The sequence below is a fragment of the Apteryx rowi genome, unplaced genomic scaffold (assembly GCF_003343035.1).
Source record: "Apteryx rowi isolate R43461 unplaced genomic scaffold, aptRow1 scaffold_140, whole genome shotgun sequence".
In the NCBI taxonomy this organism is placed as follows: Eukaryota; Metazoa; Chordata; class Aves; order Apterygiformes; family Apterygidae; genus Apteryx; species Apteryx rowi.
Genome location: NW_020447642.1, coordinates 798,954 through 820,011, shown reverse-complemented (window position 1 = coordinate 820,011; position 21,058 = coordinate 798,954). Strand labels below are relative to the sequence as shown.

Sequence of the window (21,058 nt, the reverse complement as noted above, 5' to 3'; positions counted from 1 at the left end):
ATCCAAGTGTCTTTTAAACACTTCTAAAAAATTTTACTCCAAGCATGAATGTGTTGCACCTGATCTGGATAAACGATCCTTCCAGTTCTGTGGTTGTACAGCTTCGTAATAAAAGCAGACTCTAGGGGAATACTTTTTTTGATTACAAAGGCATGTTAAACACATTCGCATATGGATAATACATACGGAAATACTTTTTTCAGTCAGTATGGGAATAGACATTTTGCAAACATATGATCTAATTTTAGCATGGCAGTTTTCACACATGATACTAGTGATATTTATTTCTGCCAGGAGAAATGTGTTTAGTTTTATATGCAACATCATGCTTTCTTTTTCCTGGTCTGCCTTTAATCTGGTGCTGTGTTTATGTAATGCAATAGAAATGTTGCTAACATGATTATACTTTTATATCTTATTAGCTCAAATACTGGGTACAATAAAATGGAAAACTGTTTAAATTTTATGTTTAAGTGCTTGAGATAAGAGTTCTTGTAAATGAAATGTGATTACATTTCTGTAATAGATCTTTTCTGTCTTTTAGTACTTTGTTTAGCTATGTAATTCTATTGGGATTGCTGTTTCTGAGTTTTTTTTGTTTTGTTTTTTTTAAATATCCACATAAAATAATCAGTGTTAAACACAAGTAAGTAATGAACACGTCTATTGAAAACTCAGTGTTTTCTGTCTGAAAGAGAAAATCATTGCTAGATAGTTTTCCTTGCGATAACCAGTTTGAATTAAACGTAATTCCCTAACATCACCTTGAATTTCCATCTGTGTCACCCTGGCGTTGTTAAGCGTTTTGCATTTACCTAATGCTCTGGGCTATTTTCACTTAGCATGTATAGAAAACTGTGACTATCTTAAACCTGTAGATGATATGAATAACAATTGTTTGCTGATCTTACCCTGTATCTCCCTGGATAACCTGCAGTCTGCAAAGGCTGAGTAAGTGGCAGATAGCTTTTGTCATCTCTTATCCGAGCTGTACACTTGTAAGGAAGAGCAGGGATAATCGCCTAAATCTAATTAGGGGTTAAAAGAGGCCATGACTGTGATGTGGCAGTGAGACACCTTACTGTATCAATCCTGTTTGCATTAGAAAAATAAGGTTGTCATATTGATTATTCAAATTGGCTTGTATTGGCCATGGCTCAATGGCCTGTATCGCAGCTGAAGCACTTGAAGGTCCCAGCTTTTCAGAGAAGACCTATGCTTGCAGCATATATTATGTGGTGTCTTGTTTGCTAATTTAGGGGTTTTAAAACTAAGACAGAGAATTTTATCATGAGAATTAAGGGTTTAAGTGACCATCAGAAAATGAAATTGAGCTTTCATGAGTGATATTTGTGATTGCTGAAAGCTATTAAATGAAGGCCAATAAATTTGCTTTAGATCTTTTATGGAAAAATCAGTATTGGAGTTAACAGATCTTGCAGTGTTATGTTTGTGCACTAATTGATGTTTAGTTCAAAGTCAAATGGAGCTAAAAAGAGTAAAGTAATTGCATTCAGATCAATTCCATGTTCAAGGGATAGTCAACTCCCTTGGCTATGAATTTGAGGTCTATATTTTGAAATTAAAAAGTCTACCTGGTGCTGGACTATTATAGTATTCTCAAATATTCCTCAGCGTTTGGCTTTTTGTCATTCAACGATCACAGCTGCTGACACCCTGCAAGGGTATAAGCACTCTAGAGAGTGCTAATTTCATCCGTCCTCGTTTCTGTAGCCACAGTGAATGATGTAAGCCCCATGCATAGAAGAGCCAAATGGAAAGTCTTAAGATGACTAATTTTTCGCTCTTTGTAATACACCAAGAGCGATGTGCTAGGCAGTGTCATACATTTGGAGGATTCGAGACTGTACTGTTTGATTGGTTTGTGCAACTTTCATTTTTAATGATGTACAAAATAAAAGCCCATCTTAAATAGTTGAGTACACCTGGACAAAAATTGGGCTGGAGATTAAGCAGCTTGCCTCCATGTGAAGACTGGTGTGCAAGTTATAAATCCATCTCGCTGACTGTAGAGCTAGCTGGGTTGTGAAGTGGAGCTGTGTCGCGCAGGGGTCTGCAGTGGTGAAGTACTTGGTTCGGCGAACCACAAGATTTCTACGGTCAAAGAACATGAGTCATTTATACAACTTAATCTTTATTTGTTGTTTCAGAATCTGACAGATGCCTTGATATTGCTACATTAGAACCAGTCAGCATTGCATATTGGTGAAGCTTAATAATAATAAGCACTTACTGTTTCTAATAAACCTTTTCTGATAAAGATCTTCGTATGGAAATACTCATGTAAGACATCGCATTACTAAAATATTACAAGGCTCTTTAGAGTAGTGATGATACTGTGTTTTCTATAAGAGTAAGACAACTAGGAATTCCTAAAATTAGGAAACTTCTGAACATGCAGTTTCTAGATGAGGGGTTTTGGTGGTGTGGTGTGACTTCCGAAATAACATGTTATGTTTTGCCCTGGTAAAGTATTTTTTTTAAAAACAATAAGACAAGTATTACAATTACAATATTATAATAAAGTAGAGAAAAATCCTTAGTGTTGGTAGCATCCCTGGGAGGCACAATTTTCTGTTTGAGAAGAGCTGCTCACTCGAGTGCTCTTCCTTTGAAAGAGCACAAAAGTTTGATTCACGTGCAAGGGCAGCTAATGCTGAGATGTCTCATATTACCACCCCAAACCATCTGCCTTACTTTGCTGTAAAGATTAGTGTTTTAATGTAAACCAGCACCAATTTTGGCTTGCCTTTGAATATCAGGCTGTAATGGTTCAGAAACTCCTTCACGAGCAGCCAGGCTGGGCACGCACCGAGGTCGGCGAGTGCTGGAGGGGATGCGTAATCAGGTAACATCATTCCCACCGCAGAGTCAGATGTCTTTCCTCTACATGGAGTCTGTCTGGGGTGGTCCCTGTGAATCCCGGCATGTCTTCTTTCCTAAATGATGTAACCGAGGTGAACTGAAATGGGTAGAGATAAAAATAAAGGGATTCGTGCAACTGTTATGGACAACAGGCCCCAATCTCCGGCTTATTTTTCTTGTTCTTCCTGGGGGAAAAGGTTGCTGAAAATTTGAAGTAGACTCCATCAGAGCCCTCGCTTCATGATACTACATGACTGCTGTTTGTTAGATAGGTGTGCAACTTGAGGTTGTTAATGGATCTGTGCTGGTTTTTTGAAGTTAGAAACACTTTTGGTCAGAAGTACTTGGTCCATGATCCACCTGGTCACTGAGATTGCCCGGTCCGTGAATTGCTTAGAAATTACAGCTGTTGAGGGCTAAGTCTGTTTATTTGTGCAGGAGTTGTGTTTGTAGAATGTTTCACTTTGCTGCTGTACCAGTTTTCAAAATACCTTCAGGTAAAATAGAAAGTGCTGGTTTTAATCTCTAAGCTCCAAACTGGTTAAGATCCAGGTTTCCTTGGCGACTGCCATGTTTATGGTGCTCAGCTTTTTCAGGAATCTCTTGGCTGCATCATAGAAAATAACCTTTGAGGGAAAAACTTGGCTATAGACAAAAACATGTTTTATGTTTTTGTCTTTTCTCCTAATTTTGGTCCACTTGGTGGCAAATCAGTAGTGTGAGATACTCATTATTTTAATTTCATTGAAGGAATGCCAAAATACAAAATAATGCCTAGCAAGTGCGATGTTCTAGGCCTCAGCTGGCCACTTTCCGGCAGTCTGCTCCCTCTGGCAAAGCACGCTGTTGCCAATTCTGCTCCGTTTTCCACCAGAGACTTTGTGTTTGAAGTTCCCGGAATGGTAAATGCCAAATTAACTAGATGATGTTACAGTCTTTTGTATTAGCTAAAGGTTAAAAGTACGTTAGTGAGATTAAGCATTTTGGAGAGTAAAATGAACAAAAGCAACGTGATATGGTAACAAAGATAGACTTAACAATGGAAAGGAGATTTGTTGAAGTGTGTGATGCCTCAAAGGGGCTTTGGTGCACCTCAAACAGCATAAGGTGTTCAGACAACATAACTTGATAGGTTTTTTCAGATGTAAAATTTCCTGTAAAAATACAAGTTGTGATTTACTGGAACTTGTAGATCAAAAAAATTCTCTTGTTTACTTAACCCACTGTAATGTTTTGGATATCGTGTTCTAGGCAGTAACAGTGTTTTCAACACAGGGACAACAATGTCTTCAATACCTCTATAATTCTGAAGTTTTTTTCTGAGAAATAGTTAATAAGCACAGAACCAAAAGCATAGTTTTAACATTGATTAATATAGTCCATAAAAAAATAAACTTGTAAGCTATGTAATCAAAAGCCATTGCAAACAGTGGAAAAAGAAATAACAAATAAGCAAGATACAGACCCATTAGAGATCGTTGTGTAGTTCTGCTGCTGAATTATCAAACAGTTAATTGCTCTTGGAATCGAGAAAACTATTAGCCCTGTCAGATAACTGCCGGGAATGGGCCTGTTCTCTGCAGCTGTGTTGGACACAGATCCGCTGCGACTCGTTCCAAGCGCGGTGGATCTCTTTTTGACAGCTCTGAAGCTCTTCATTCTTGAATGGTGAAATTTTATCATCAAAATGGGCTTGAGGTTCAGAGTCTTGCTTTTGTTTAGAAGTGCTTTTACAGTCTTTGGGGATTTGTTAGTGCACAAGTAATCACTATTGTTTGGGTCTGGATACCACTAAAAAAAGTGCTGAAGTGGGATGTAGATATAACTGCTGTGAATGGGACTGGTTTAGTAATTGCTGTCGAGCTGCTGCTCTTCCAAATTTTCTTCTTCGTGAAAATCTTCAAATTTTTTTTAACCTTTCCATTAATTTTAAGGCACTTTCAAGTTTTTCTCACTGTCTGTTAGGCTTATTTTTGGTCAAATTTGCAGTCAGTGTTTTTTCTATTTTGATTAAATATTATTTCTTTAATTTATGGTCAAGAAATTAATTTCCCATCAAGCTTTAATAGCTCAAGCTCTGTCTTTAATTTTTATAAGTTTGTGGTCTTACAACGCAGCATATTATACACAGTATATTAAACTTGTTAGTAGAAGACAGAGTGTTTCCAAAGCTCACTTATGTATTTTTGATTCTTCCTCACTGAAAGTCTGACTTTAAAGGAAACCATTTCTATATTGAATATGTTTTCAAAATTGATCTTGGGCTTTAACAAAATAGCCTTTTAGAAGAACTTCAGCATCTTCTACTTGAAGTAAAGGATCTTTGTGCTGCTGTCCATAATTTAGCAGCCTCAGAATATTGGAAAACACCTGCAGAACTCTAGGAAGTCGCACAGGATGAGATGTATACGAATGCTAAGGAGATATTGTGGAAATATTGTCCTCATATATGAATGCAACCTGCACTTAGCTGATGATTAAACGTATTTTTAAACCTGTTTAGAATATTTTCCGAGTGTGCTCCCTGTGTTCCCGAGGGAAATAAATTCAGGCTGGGTGGAGGAATGTAGAGGAATCAACCTGAAGGGCTGAACCAAATTGCAGGGATGCAAAGAGAAATAGTTGAGAAGCTCTCGCCAGTTGGATTTTTATACCTCCTAACACTGATGCCTGAAGGAGCACGAGGTTTTCGCTGTGCTGCAGGTGGACCAAGGCCGGTCCCAAGGCGCGGAACGGGAGGGAAGCGGCACATGGGGCATCGCGGCGGAGCTTTCCCGGGGCTACCGAAGCGCCACACAGGACTCCAGTCGTGATGGAAATGTGCAGCTACCTGCTTTTGCATAGTCTTTTGGCCGACACTAGACGTGTCCCAGGACTGCCGGTTCATCCATGCCTGTTATCTGGGCTGTGGTAATTAATTGGTTTTGAACGCTAGAGACAAATAACTACTCTTACTGAAGAATTACTGTGCTGCTTTTCTTAACTTCTTCTTCTGAATGTCTTCAGGACAGAACACTGTTTGGTTTTTTGTTTTTGCTTTGGGGGGTTCTTCTGTTTGGTTTGCTTTTACAGTACCACAGGGTACTGCTCCTGGTAGAAGAAGGGACGTCAAGACAAGCAGGTGCCTCCAGGCTGTGAGCCAGGCTTGGGGTTTTCTTGGGCACGTGTTAGTCTTACCTGAAGTTAATATGCCTTGACCTGCTGTCTGGAATCCGTCCGTTCACTCTCTAGTAATTTTTGTTCTAAGCAAATGCAATGTCTTCTGTGTCCTTTCCAGATCCCTCCAAACAGTGTGAACTTTTAATTCATCTTTAATTGATATTCTTTTTTGGGGGAGGGGGAAGGGCAGTAGGCAATATGGGATGAGGACAGTTGCTGGTGAATATTTTACCAAAAACTGATACGGAATTGAAAAGGGTCAGTCCTGAGCAAAAATGAGTGTGTTCTGATGATGCATGCATAGAGGCATATAGTTTTTCTTTTTGTTATAGTATTTTTAATTATAAGAACATCTGTGTTTAGAACCTCTGAAGAAACTTCTAAAGTGCAAAGAACAAAACCAAAGCTTGGGAGTCTGCCGGTAACTTAGTGTTTAGATTTTCCTTAAAAGAAACTTTTCCTATAAAGAAACACTTGTGTTAGGGGTGTAAGAAGAAGTAGTCTGACTTGTAGTGATGGATTATAGAGAGGATCAAAAAAATTCTCCATAAGGTATGCAAATAATGTAAGAAGCTGTCTCACAAGATGGGTCCCTGAATTTCAGGACAATGATTTATGATTAAAAAAATAATGTATCCACAGTTGGATATTGTTAGTATGTCGATTGGCATTGAATATGAGTAACAGACCTGATACTGGACAAGCATAATTCAGCTAAGAGAATAAATGTAGATATTAGCTTTGTTGTGTGAACGGGGATCTATAGGGATTTAAAAAAAGGGGGAGAAGGAGAAAAGATTAAGTGATCTGTTTCTAAATCTAGTATAGAAGACTTAAATCATCACTTTTATAGTCCTTAGAATATTCAATAATATTCATATCTGTAAAATATAATTTTAATATGCAGACAGCATCAGACAATATTTATTTTGAGCAAATGTATCAAGCTGTTTTACAGAGATTAGTGCAAAGTTGTCTGCCAACAAACAAGTTTTAAATACTTAATGTAGGATCTTTTCTGTAAGATTTTTGTCCATTTGGGAAGAATATGTAATATGGAGTCTTCAAAAACAACTTACAAATAATTAATATAGACATATTCCATGTTAACTTATTTTACAGAAAGATTACTCTTAATAGTTGACTTTATTTATTAAATATTTAATGAAGAACTAGTTATTTCCCTAAGTACAATTTTCATGGGCACTGACTATGTTTTCTACAATTTGTAATGAAAATAAACCAGGATCAGTCCATTCAAATACTATGATTCTTCAGTGGGATGTGGTGGTCTGTGATATACGGAAGTATTTACAAAACACTGTTGCAGAATTTCTTGATGTTTAATGTGCATAGGTAGTTCTTAGAAAACAAAACAAACAGGATTGAGGTTTCCTTGTGTGTTGTGTGAGGTGTGGGGGGCTTTTTCCTTTCTTTCTTTCTTTTTTTTTTTTTTTTATCAGCAGACCAAGGGCCTGAAGGAATAGAGGAAGTGAATGGACACCAATGTATCCAAATATCTCATTTTGCCTAAAAGCAAGTGCCGGCAGATAAATGCCCATAAAGGGATTTCTTTCTTAAGCCCCATGGATTTTTTCTGCAACTTTTTGTGCGAGTTAGAAATGAAAACCATTCATCTAGTGCCCCAAAGAACGGCCTTATTGAATGGAATAACAGTGTAATGTACCATTGAAGGCAGGATTGAAAGTGATTATCTTGTTAACTCTTGACAGTTACCGCCAGCTTGAAATAGAACTGGCAGGCTTGATTTGCAAATGAATTAGAGCTTTTTCATTTTGTGCCAGGATCATCTTTTTATATTCTGATATGACAGATGCTATGTTCCATGCTTTTGTTTCTCTTCAGTTTTATACTTGCAAATAAAAAACAAAAGATTATGATAGTAATTTTATTTGCATCTTTTCTCTAGGAGTTTATTCTTTGTGTTGAAGTTTTTAATCTTATATTTCTCAAACATTTGTTTAAGAATAGTATTGTTCTTGCAGAATAAAATTTCATTAGTTTAAGTACAGTAGTAATTGGGTGAATGAGAGGGATTTAGAAGCTTTCAGAAAATGGAAAATTGATTGTACTCAAATTGTTACAGTTTAGAACATGTAAATTTTGTCACTGATTTAGACTTAAATTTAATATGCTTTAATACTGGGAGTTGAGTGCAGTTGAGGGAAATACAACATTTTAAATATTTATCTTAAAAGTATGCTAATAGAAATACACGCGTAATTAGTTCCAGACTTGATGCTGATAAACTGTGTTTATATTCTGTAGTCATCCAAACCCAGATGGTAAGGTGTTAGGTATGATAATTATTGTGCACTCTTTATATGTTCCTCATTAACCTGTAGCACTCTTTACTAGTCCAGAGAGTTTTTACTATAGTTACGTTTACCAGCGTTAAACCTTGCTCAGCTTTGTTTAATATTCAAGGCAGCGTTCTGTGCATTTACACTGCTGGGCTTTCTGCTACTTTTGTAATCAGTTTTGTACTTTGAGACTAATTAGCAGCACTTCCTACTACTACTAATGTCCATTACTGAAATGTTTTCATACACTTTCACCTACAGGATGTGTTTTAATTGAATATCTACTAAATAATTTTACAGAAAAGGTAAAATAGGCCAAAGCTGTCTAATTTATTTAAGACTACCCCATAATCTGGTTAACAGAGACAGTGACACTCCAAAGCCTGAAGCTTAATTGCTCGTGTTTGCTGGGAATTCAAACTTTGATTAACAAGGTTTTACTGCTTCTGAAGAGAACCCTGTGCATAGAAGAGGGAAGGGAAAAAAACCCACACAGATGAAAACTCCAAGGACTATTAGGTGCTTTGAATTGCCAGGTTTATGTGAGGAATGGCAGCCACCACCAAGAAACCTACTCTGATCGTTTATACGATTTCCATAGCGGGTCTGAAGTCTTGGTACAACAATAATGGGAGCTTTTTGGGGTAGTTATTTTGGCTAGGTACCATATGGTCTCTCACTTATCTGAGAAATATGTATGGGGACAAAGGGGGTTTTGTAGGGTCTATTCAAAAATATTGATGCTATCAACACTGTATTATGTTTTTTCTTCCTCCATTTAGTTTCAGTGTTTATTTCAATTGCATAAATATTTTGAATTTTACTCTGTGAGCCATGGCTATATATTTTTTTCCCCCTCTTGAATATTTGATAAGGTCTCTTGGGTACTGATTTTTCTTCTCTCTAGGATAACGTATTATGGAAATTGCTTCACCTTGTGTCCTGTTTCAAGTCCCTGGTTTTAGCATGATTCAATTTAGCTTCCCTTATATTCTGCTGAGTTCTTCAACAGTTTCTCCAAGTTATTCTGTGAGTGTTTGGGGGCAGGGGGTAACTTCTGCTTTTCTTTCTGCTTTTGGTAAATGACCTTTATATAATCTTCTTGAATCTTCATTAAATTTAAATTTATCAGTAATTGACCAAACTTCTTACCATTTTTTTCCCTGAGTGAAATAAATTTAGTGTGAGCAGGACGAGGGAACCATTGAGCATAGTAATAGCAACTCTGAAGACTTACAGTTCAGGATCAGTTGCAGACCATTTGAGTCTGATATTAAGTAAGAGCAAACCAACATTCACACTATTCCTAAAAATCATGGATTTTTTTCTAGCAGTCGGAGTGAAGGATTCGCTAACCAGTTTCCCTTCTCCATGGGAACTTGTTCTACATGAAAGGTTAGGGAAAGAGTAGCACAAAGTCCCTCGCTTAGCTGTATCTCGTCTTGCTGAACTCTTTTATGCAAAATAAGATTCTCAGCTGAAGTATTAGGCTGCTTTTTCTAGATGTTTTGTACCATCAGAATAACGGTCGGATTACTGCCCTGTGTTTCTTCTTACCTATACCCTTTCTGAGTTTGGCATTGCATTACTACATCATGTTCATTATTTTAGTCAATTTATTTTACTGTTTGTTTGTTTGATCTACCAATGATGGGAGAAAAGCAGTGTTTTTAGACATGGGAAGCCAGAACTGTTAAAGCCATTACAATTATCAAGAAACCCTGAGATGCATGTAGTACTGGGAATCTTTGTGTAAATTTAAAGTACTAGATTTCAAGTCTCGAGGATTTTGATTTTCAGTGCTGTGCTTCACAGGTGGTCATAAAGGTTTTGTATCTCAGATGTGCCAGAAGACTCTGTTTTATTGTGTGTCTTTTGTGTATCTTTTCCTTCTCTAGTTTATTTTGAAGCAATTTGAGTACATAAATGCAGAATCCATTTAAATTAGTTAATAGGCTTAAGTGGTAATAGTTTGGATGTGTTGTCTGTTTACTTTCAAAACATTGAAATTTATTTCCGTCATGTTTATATAAGAGAGGTGGGAGGAAATAGCTTTTTTAAAATCATTTTCTCCTCTTTACTTTCATAGACTCCCTTTGACATAATTTCCACTTATGACCAGAAAATGATAAACTCTACTTTTCAGAATTTTCTTTATAACTCAAAGAAGGAAAAGCACTAGTGTTGGAGTTGAATCTGGTTTAGATTAATTTGTATTTTTACAATGCCTAATGACAAGCTAAGCACCTCTTAGCACATTAGCTTTGAGCAGACGATGGTTATCAGAAGCAGATAATTATCAAGCAAAGGCCACAATCAAATTCCAGATGCCAGTCTGTTGAAACAAAGATGATATACAAAAATAAGGGTCTAGAGATAGCTGACTGCTCTGCTTCTCCCATTGCTGTCACCTTCAGTATAGTTGCTAAATGCAACTATACTGTGTTGCTCACTTGTATAGGTGTGTTGGGTCATCAGAGACTCTTTAGCATTTGAAGTTCAAAAAGGGAGAGGGACTGGCTAGTATGTTGAAGGTAGCAGCCTCCCTCATCCTCTTCACTATCCCCCTTTGTATAATTCCTAACATCTAAGGCCTGTTTTCATTTCTGTCTTCTATCCCTTTTTCTCCCTTCAGCGCAGAGGTAGGGGGAGAGTCTAGACTGACACACAACTTGAGTTCAACGTAATGAGTTTATCCCATTTTGTGTTGCTCGTATTAGGTAAGCCAAGTAATGCAATCTGGCTGGCATTACTTTAAAACCTGGAATGCGGTATCAAGAGTTGCAAAGTAATACAAAAGAAGATTACAGCACTCAGATGCCTTACTGGGTTCTAAAATACTCAACAGACTGCCAAACAGATGAGCTTGGTGAATTTAATAGTCTATTGGAGAGGTTCTTTAAAGGTAGGTAATAGCAAGAGAAGATGATGGTAACTAATGAAGTAAACAGTAAAGGTAACAACAGATTACAGTGGAGTAGTCAAGGGTAGTTCAAGACGCTATTCTTCAATAAGTGTCTGAAGTATTTAATATATTAAGTGTCACCTGATGAAGCTCAGAGGGAATCTCTGAAGACTTTTGAAGAGATTCAGCTGTTTCTTTTGAAGTTGTTCATATAGAATACAAGTGGGGATTGATGGCATGCAGAAGGAGAAAATAGGTGTGAGCACTACGCAGAGGAAGATCTGTAGCGAAGACCATAAGATAAGAGTAACCTGCAGAAGCATGTTAACATGAGGATAGAGAGCAGGAAAACATGAGGTTCTTCCAAGAACTTCTTTTACGATGAGGTTCTTCCAGGAAGAATACTGAGACAAAAAAGGGGATTCATTTGAAAATGATAGTTGATAGATTTTTGACAGTATTATGTGATGCACTTGTTGGATGATACAAGAAAATTTTGAGAGAACTGCAGAATGTGAACTAAACTAGTGTGCTTTCATTTTGAAATAAATTTAAAAAAAATTGCAGCATGCTTCCAGTTTGTTGCCACTAATCTGAATGGCAGCACAAATTCAACTCAACTCTCAGAACTGTCGCTTGGTTATTTTAACACTTTTTTTTTTTAAAGAGTTTAACACAGACCTACTAACAAGCTTAGACTAGCCACAGTCGCCTATTTTGGTGGTAAGTATAAAATATCCCTCTGAGATGACTTTGGTTTTAGGTAGCTTCACTGTAACAACATAAAATTTATCACTGGCATTGCAGTATGACATTAACATTGTAGCATCTTGAAGACACTTTGCTCCAGAGTGCTTTAAATAACGGGGTGAACCAGGACATAGTGTGGCAACCAGGTGCTTCATTGGGAGAGGTGAGGGGTAAGAAAATGAAAAATACCTTTTTAACTGCTAAGGAAGAGGAGGTCATGATTTTATTACAATCTAGATGATGCTAACAATAGATATGTTATTTTTGCTGAGCGGATGAAGTAACATTCTCCATCTAGTACAGAGCTAAACAGAGAGGCCTGGTATATGATCAGAACCTCTTTTTGCCAGCTTTGCTGTCTCAGCTTCTCACCTATCTCCCTCCTTCCTCCTACTGCCCCCTCTTCTGTCCTCGTTTCTAGTTGCCCAGAAACCGGATCCTGTTCTCTCTGACAACCACCTGGTTGGGCTGGGCTTGCTTTTTGCCATCCAGTCCCAGTCCCCTTCCCACACCCATCAAATCTGTCTTCTGCCCGGTGCACTTCGTGCTGCTCTGCTGGTTCCCAGGCTCCTTCCTCATCCAGTCCCAGCTGCTTCTTGGGAACCACATCCAGCCCAGACTTGTGTCCCATTGCTCCTTCTTTCCCTCACTCCCGGACACTAGTTTATCCATCTCCTCTTCCTCCTCCTCCTCCTTCCTCTCTTCCAGTGTCCTCCCTGACCTGAGGAAGGTCTGGTACCTTCTGGTTTAACTGTTGGCCCCAAGGCTCCTGTTTCACAGCGGGGACACTAGCAACGAGCAGTGGAAGAACAGCGCACCGTGTCCAAATGTACCAAGCGATTTGTTTAGCTCAGATGTGCAAAAAACAAGTATTGGTCCTATAATTCCTGTGTCTGAAACTGCTGTAAAATTATAATAAGGTAAATTATTTGGGAAATCTTAAATTCTTTTTGAATAGCTAAAATATTCATATTTTGAAGATACTGCGTTATTCAGCTCCCTTGATTAATGGTTAGTTTTATACGAGTACCTACTTTATGAACGTGAATATATGTCCAAGTTAAAGTGAGAATTTTCAGCAAATACCAGTGAATATTTCTGTTTGACTTTAGTTTATTGGCAAAGGAACTAGCACTAATAAGTTAACACTATCTCAATTAGTTGTCTGCATTATGGTTTTAAGTAATCCAAAAGCTGGCTACACTTGCTTAATTGAATTCCTGGCTTGTTACAGGTCCCCCATGGCCATGATTCAAATTTAGCTCAGCTGCAGTGTTTTTGTCCAGCGTTACCAAAAGCTAATGTTTGGACTAGCATGAATAGTATGCTTATTGTTTTTAATGGATGTAATGTATGCTTTTAAAATATATGCATGTCAACTAGTATTTTACAGCACAAATTCTTGACTATGGTGGGGAAATGCGACTTCAGAACTTATGTGATAGTTGAAAAAATGCAGGAATAAAACCAAACTTGCCTAATAAAACTAAAAATAAATGTCGTGCATTGGAGACTTTGAAAGGTAAATGTGTATGTTTGGGGGACCTGTGTACTGTGGTGGTGTTAAAACTCATTTTAGTAAGCCTGTGTAAAACATTATTACCAGATAATGATATGAAATTAATATAACTTTGTTGTGGTGTTCCTTTATAGGAGCGTTATTATATGGGATGTGCATAAAACAGCTCTTGCCTTTTATTTGCAGTTTTATGGTATTAAAGATTAATGTATTCTGTAATAATCTATGGTTAGTTTATGCTTTAAAAATCACTTTGAATGCATTGTGATTGAGCTGTAGCAACAGTTCCTAATTTTGCATAACACAGTATTTGAAATACAGTATTAATAGGAGACTTGTGTGTGTGTGTATATATGGCATATATATATATTTTTGTATATATATTTTTTTTAACAAGAAAGATAAAGTGATGCCATAGCTTCGCTAGCTGTCGTTGCCTGATTGATGCGTGGCAGCCGCTGGCTGGAAAGAGGTTTTCATTGCAAGTGACAGGTGCCACAAGGTTTATTTAGGACAACCTCAACCTTGTCCTGGTTAGTGTGATAATGTTTGCCTTATGTATGTTCAACCACTGCATTTCCTGCGTTAGAGCCTTGTGTTACACCAATATTACTATCTGTGCTGCCTCAACTACAAATTGGATGAACAGCCAGTGACAGTTTTTCAATATTATTACATTAAACCAAGTGGATTTTGATTGATAACCTAATATTCAACTAATGCAAAACATCAATCATGGCAAGTATATTAATTATTTAATATTGCAGTCTAATTCAGAAATCGATGTGCTGCATGAGGGGAAGGGAAACTCTCTGTTCCCAGAAGACTTAAGACAGGGAATGATTTAAAAAAAAAAAAAAAAAAAAAGCCCTGCTGTACTCCTGTGTGTTAGTTCGATACAAATCTTTATTCATTTGCCAATAATCTCTTCGCATTTTCCACTTCAGGACCATTTTTATCAGTTTTGAGGCCTATAATTGAATTAAGCCTGCTTTCAGCACAGGGCAGGAGGAGTTGCACGGACCTTGATGGAGTCAGGGCAGGGCCGGGGCGGGAGCCAGGCCCCGCGCAGGCCTCGGCGGCCGCCCCCGCCTCGCCGCCTCCAGCCTGCCTGGCCCATTTCGCCCCACAGAGGGGATGCAGAAGTCTTCATTTCTCCCTAAATAATGTATGGACTTGAATAAAAAATTCTTTTTTCAAAAAAAAAAAAAAATAATGGTGCAAGAAAAGTGCATCTTTTCCCGTGACTCCCTTCAAGAGAAATCTGAAAGGAACAAGTGTGCAGTAGACTTCTTGAAAGCTTTGAGAAATTGTAAATAAAAGCTTTGTGTTGAAAAGCCTAAGATAATTTCTGTGGTGAAATTATTCGTGAAAGCAATCTGGAATTAGCTTTGCATGTGCTGTGTTTATCTTTGAGACTGCAGTAATATCAGTTAACCTGATGATAAAATACTGCCTGAAGTAGAGTGAGGCTTTAAAATGAGTGTTTGAAAGCAGCTTTTTTTCGGTATTTAGTAAAATCCCATACTTCCTACCTACCTTTGTGTGTAACGTCACATTGTACTTTACGTTCCCTGTACTAAGTAGTAGAAAGCCTGGCTCAGTCTCTCACGGCTGCTGTCTTAGTGGAAAGGAATTGGGGTTTAGCCAGGCTGGTTCGATATAGGTGAATAATTTGTTGAAATATGTGTAATATTATAAGTATAAATCTACACCACATTATATAGTTCAATAACTAATTACTTGAAACAGTTGTGGGGCAGCTTCTCCCTGCTTGGCGTGGATGCAGCCCGTCGTCCTCAACAAGCGCAGTTGAAGCTTGGAAGCAGGTAACCTCGGAGCCCAGGAAAGCAGCAGGCAGCTGCCTCGGCTCGGCTCGGCGGCTTGGGTTTTCCGTTGGTTTTGCTTCGTTTTTTGGTTGGGGTTTTGTTGTTGTTTCTGTTGGTTTTTGAAGTGGCAGAGAGGAGGCATCTAACACTTCCCGTGTAACCCGGACAAGCCGTTTCTCCTGGTCCCGGCTGGCAAGCTGGCCCGTGTCGGTACCTAGCAGCGTCTGTTAAGGATTAAGTTTTGCTCTGAATTCTCTTTGCTTTTCAGCGTTTTTACTTTGTTAGCTTGGTCCATTTTTGCAATCCTGTTTATGTGGCAGCATTTTTTGTATTTTCCTATCTGCACACTCATGTTTTTCAGCTGTCAGAAGTAAAATGCAACGTTTCGGTACGCCTGCCGTGACCTCCTTAATTAGTACGTGATTCATTGATTGAATCACCTTTGTAAATGTTTACCAAGTTTATTATTGAAGCAGTGGCAAAGCAGGGCCGTGAAGGTGTTGAATGTGGATTTGATAAGACAGTGCATAATGATATTTGTTTTATTAATTTCAATAGGAAGTGGTGGGATAATTACATTAAAATATTTTTTAAAGGAATGTCTTGTTGCGTGGCTAAAGCTTATAGCAATTGTAAGGCAGGTAGAACCTGAGGCTTTAAGTAATCCTGCAGTTTTTCATTTGGATGATGGATGCTCTTTAAATATTGTAATGGTTAAGGAATAAAAAGTAAAAAATTTTACATACTCAAGAAATTACACGGTTTTGACATTTCTGAGAAAACATAAATCATTGTAGACAAGGGTTTAGCAACTATTTAGAACTTTTGTTCTTCTGTTATAGGGAGCCTGGAAACATCAAAGCTGGATTAGAACATCTGGTAAGTTTTAATTTTCTCTTGAACATTTGCATCATCTTTGATATCTGCATTCCAAATGAACACTTTTGAATGAGCTTTGAATACCTTGAATTGAGAAAGTCAACCATTTCCCAGAGGGTCAGCTTACTGTTATTATGTGAAGGCACTTACATTTTCATTTATCTTACCATTTCAAGGGAATTTTAATTTTTTTTAAATTACTTTTTTTGATGTAGAGATAAAATAAAATGGACTACAATCCTTGGATTGATGATTGCCTTAATTATAAACAAAAATTGTTTGGTGTTGGATTTTTGGCATATCCTGATCTGAAAACAACAAACTTGTGATAAAAAAAAAAAAAAGACACACACATAATCAAATATTGCATGCATAAATATGGTATGTTTTAGTAATTTGAAGTCTTTGAAAGAAGTGCACAGCTTTGTGTTTTTCTGTTGTCTTTGCTTTATGAATAATGTATTGACTTAAATTCCATTCAGTGCTGCAATATAAAATAATAATTGAGATGCAAAATATTTTTGGTTTAAGTAAACATATTCAAACCTCAAGTGATAGCAAGACATACTTAGCATTAAAAACTAATCAGTTGATCAAAACTGGAAAAAAACACAATATTGTCACAAGTCTGAAACTCATTGAGCTTAGAATGTTAGTATCAGCAATCATCAGAACATTAAGTAGTTCATCTGAACAGATTATTAAATCCCATTAAATCAAAATTTTCACAGCTAATGGTACGTATACTTCTCTCAATATATCATGGGAAATGTTTAAATTCATGTTTAATTTTTCATATGACATCTAAATATAAACTGTTCTATACTGCTATTAAAATAAAATTTTATCACAATCTATTGCATGCAGATTTTTAAAAATTGCTTTTCATTGTTGCTTTCCATTTTGGGAATCATTTAGAAAATACTATTTGTAGAAGCTTGTGTACCAATATCTGGGATTAACAGCAGGAATAAAAGGATGTATATTCTGGCATAGTTTCCCTTTTATAGTGGTGGCGTATTAAATGTTCCACTGCAACTAGTATTTTGAATCTGTAAATGGAACAAATAGCTGAGTGTCACGAATAGTTCTTAGAACAGTTTGAAAATTAATCTTGTTTGCTAGTTTCCTAGGTATCTTGCATGCTAGTTGAATCTCTTAAATAAATTTTTAAAATGTTTCATTCCTCTGCCGGTGTCAGGCTGTTGTAATCTGAGGGGTTCAGGGAATGTTTCTAATGCATTATAAAGATGCTGTAGTCTTGACAGATGGCCGTGACTGGTACTTTTTCTAAATTGGGAGTGCTGCGATAGCTGGAGCTGCAGGTCTGATTTATAACGTCACCTCGAAGCAGCGGGTTCGGGAGGAAGAGGCGCTCTGGTTTTGCGTCGCGTCTGGCAGGGCTGGAGGTGGTGCACCAGCGATTTCCCTCGCTGGCGCTCAGAGTTTCGCTGGGATTTTGGGGAGGATGCTCTGGAGAGTAACAATACCGGAAGCCCTTTGCCATGGTAACTCGCTGTATTTGAATAAAACTTTGTCTTCATTAAATGCGTTAGTTGTCTCGTATTTCTGTGAAAGATCTGTCAGAAACCTGCAGGTTCTTGAGCCTTTTTGCCTTTTCCCTGTGATCTTAGAACATCTGGCCTGGGAATGGGTGCTCAAGCAAATCCGCTGTTTCCCAGGACACACACAGATGGGAGTATTCATGTCCAACAAGTTCACAGAGACCTTTTGAACTCCCAATAAATCGTAGGGATATTCCTCAAAATTAAGCCACCTGATTGCACTAGTTCTACAACTTAAACTACTGCGTTTCCAAGTACCTGTAAGAAAGTTTTGACCCTATTTTTTTCCAAAGTTGGCAATGAAAGAAGAAGAGTCTTTATATTGATTGGATAATCTGCATGTCAAATCTTAGAGAGAGAGAGAGAGAGAGATGTACATACGTATACATATATATAAAAGGTGTTTTCCAATTCGTGATACAATCTTTACATGGTCTATATGTTTTCGTTCCTTTTATCTGCGTGCCTATACCATTCACATGATTGCAGCCTGTTTTAGTACTTGTTTAAGTATGTGTACAGGTAGCATCTGCTATCCTGGTATCTAGCATCTAGTTCCATACATGATGGAATTAAAGTAGTATAACTACTACTTTTGAAAAAGTGATAAATATTTTACAAATTATAATTTGGAATTACTTTCAGGCTAAAGATAGGTGCTTTAATGAGCAAAAGTATTTGGAGAACTGCGCACGCTGTTCCTGTGGCTGTTCCTCAGCTTCAGGGTTTCAGCGCGCGGGTTAGAGCTGTCCTTGCTGTGTGAGCTGCTCTGCTTCCAGACCTTGCGCCAGGAGAAGGACTGTCTAGCCTGTCTGTCTAGCTGAGAAACGGGTCAAAATTGCACTCCCTTGGGATCCCAAATAGCTAAATCTACTCAGAAGCAATTTTTTAGCTAGTTAAAAAAAGGAGAATGAAACACAGATTTTAATGGGGAAAATTAGTTGTGTATTCCAAAAGTTTGGGTTATTTGCTGAATTATATTTACCTAATTCCTCTTCTGAGTACAAATTTTGAGAAACTGTGGCAACCTTGGGATAGAAGATTAAATATTTGCCACTCCGAACAGGCCCCGTTTTCTAAAAATAGCTATGCTGAAAAAGACCCGTGGAGCCATGCGTGTGGTTTATCCTGTAGCGGTATCTCTTTCGTGCCTTTGTGTAGCGTTTCAAAGCAATAACCCGCTTGTCCTTGTGGTCAAGCAGCGGAGTCTGCCCGTTTTAAATGATGAAGCGCAACCTGTCATTAATAGCTTGTTTAGCCCATCAGCGGTTTGTAAGCATATAGTTATTGTCTGCCAGCCGTGCCGGCCCTGCCAGCGCTGCTTGGGAATCGATAACCGCCAGCAGGCGCGGGGAGCGCTCTTCGCTGCTCACCCTTCGGGTGCCAGCAGCGGAGCCGTGGTGGATATACGAGAGCCCTCGTTCAGGGCAACTGGTATAGGTTAGCTCCCTCTGGACAGCTCGTGGTTTACGCAAAGTTTTTCTGCGAAAGACCTGTCAAAAAATCCTCCCTTCATCCAGAAAGTGTTAATACCTGTTCACTAGGTACCACTATCTTTTCTTTCTCGGCGTGTGATTTCCGTGGTCGACTTTGCACCGACTTTCTCTGCCTCTGCATCAGACTTCTGGTGATTACAGATCAGCATCCTAATACAACTTCTGGGCAGCAATGCCTAATAGAGTTGTTGGCTTTCTAATGAGCTATAAAACCAAGCAGCCTACTATTTGTATTCACAAACAATTAATTAACACTCTTAATATGAGTAATTATGTTTATCTTAGTATCCTGGCAAAATTCCATGCTGATCAATTATATTCTGCAAGCTCGAATTCACCGTCACTCAGCACATGTCGGGTGGGTTGGGTGCATTTTTTTTTTCCTATTGAAATGATATTACTGTGGAGTACAGTACTGGCAGTGCAGTATGGAGTTGAGAAATTTATTCTATTCGTGCCCCAAAAAGGGAAGAGAGCGTATTTGGTGGAGTGTCCCCAAATGCAGACCCACGGGGCGGGTGGGCAGGCGCGCGCGGGCCGACGTGGATGGCTTCTCTGGGCTTTCTCCTTCCTCTTGGGCAGTGTGATTAGTGCATTCCCGTGATGGGCCAAGACTCTGTGCTCGGGAGCCGTATACTTCAACAGGGTGTCTAGCAGTGCGAAAGTCTTTTAAAACTGGGAAATTAAGGTGAAATAAAAATGTACATGTAGAATTTCTTCCTGTCAGGAGGTAGACAAATTAGTGGGGGGAAAAAACGGTGCTGCAAGGTGCTGGTGGTGTCATAACCCTTGTGGATTTTAGTCTGTAGCTTATGATGCCATAAGGAAGTTTGTATTTATTTCCATGTAAATTCCTGTTTTTCACATCTGTCTTTCACTTATTCTGCATAGAGTTAATGCATTTTACATACAAGGTGGCTTGCTTACATAAATTTTTGTAAGTCATTAGTTTGCTATTTGATAAGGTAAACGTTAAAGCCTTCAACTTGTTTTATTTATTGAATCGTCTTCTTCTGAAGACTTTCCTTGACAAAGGATAGTAGATACGCAGGAGTCTTCTTTTGGAGTGTTAAGTATGTAAATGCAGCCACTGCTAACGTCTTTCTGGCAGGGTTATAAAAATAACTAACTTCTAATTTGTCAGAAGTCTGAAGGCATTCAGAAATAACCAAGTTGGGGTCTTTTACAAAATAATGTTAAATGTAGGTTGCACAGAAAAACTATCGTTCATAACTAATTAACTATTTGAGCCAACTCCTGCTATTTAGAATAGAAATATTTTTATTTTTGTAGACATACAGTGGATATTGCTGTTGGATCTTTTTGCATTGAGCCCTTAATGCCGTTGGCTAGTGTGAGGATACAACTAAAAAAATTGCATTTTCTCAAGATACAAATACATAGCTGCAAAAGAACACCGAGGATCTGAAGGTAGTTGTAAAGTATTCCTGTCAAATAAACATTAGATGATTTCTTTGATATTCATAAAAAATGTCAATTTTATCTGACATATGGAATATAAATGGTAGTTTTCATGATGTTCTATCAACCATACTGAGGAACGCAGTCATCAGAATTCAGAAAATGGTTTATACTTGTCACACAATCATGGAAATGGTTACTCCTGATTAAAAATGCACCGTATAGAGCAGAGAATCGGACATGTTTAGTAAGCTTTAAATTTGGGTGCTCACATTTTTAAAGTAGCCAGTACATATGACTGATCAAACATATTCTTGAAGGACT

At 37.9% G+C, this 21,058-nt stretch overlaps 1 protein-coding gene across 3 annotated transcripts in view; it reads left to right on the top strand.

Moving 5' to 3' along the window:
- The window catches only part of RSRC1 (arginine and serine rich coiled-coil 1), a 169,819-nt gene that overhangs the window by 68,739 nt on the left and 80,022 nt on the right, over positions 1-21,058 (top strand). For all 3 annotated transcript variants that reach the window (XM_026057809.1, XM_026057810.1, XM_026057808.1), the window contains one exon: positions 16,215-16,251. In XM_026057809.1, coding sequence (XP_025913594.1) covers positions 16,215-16,251 — 37 coding nt within the window. The remainder of the gene's footprint in view (positions 1-16,214; positions 16,252-21,058) is intronic.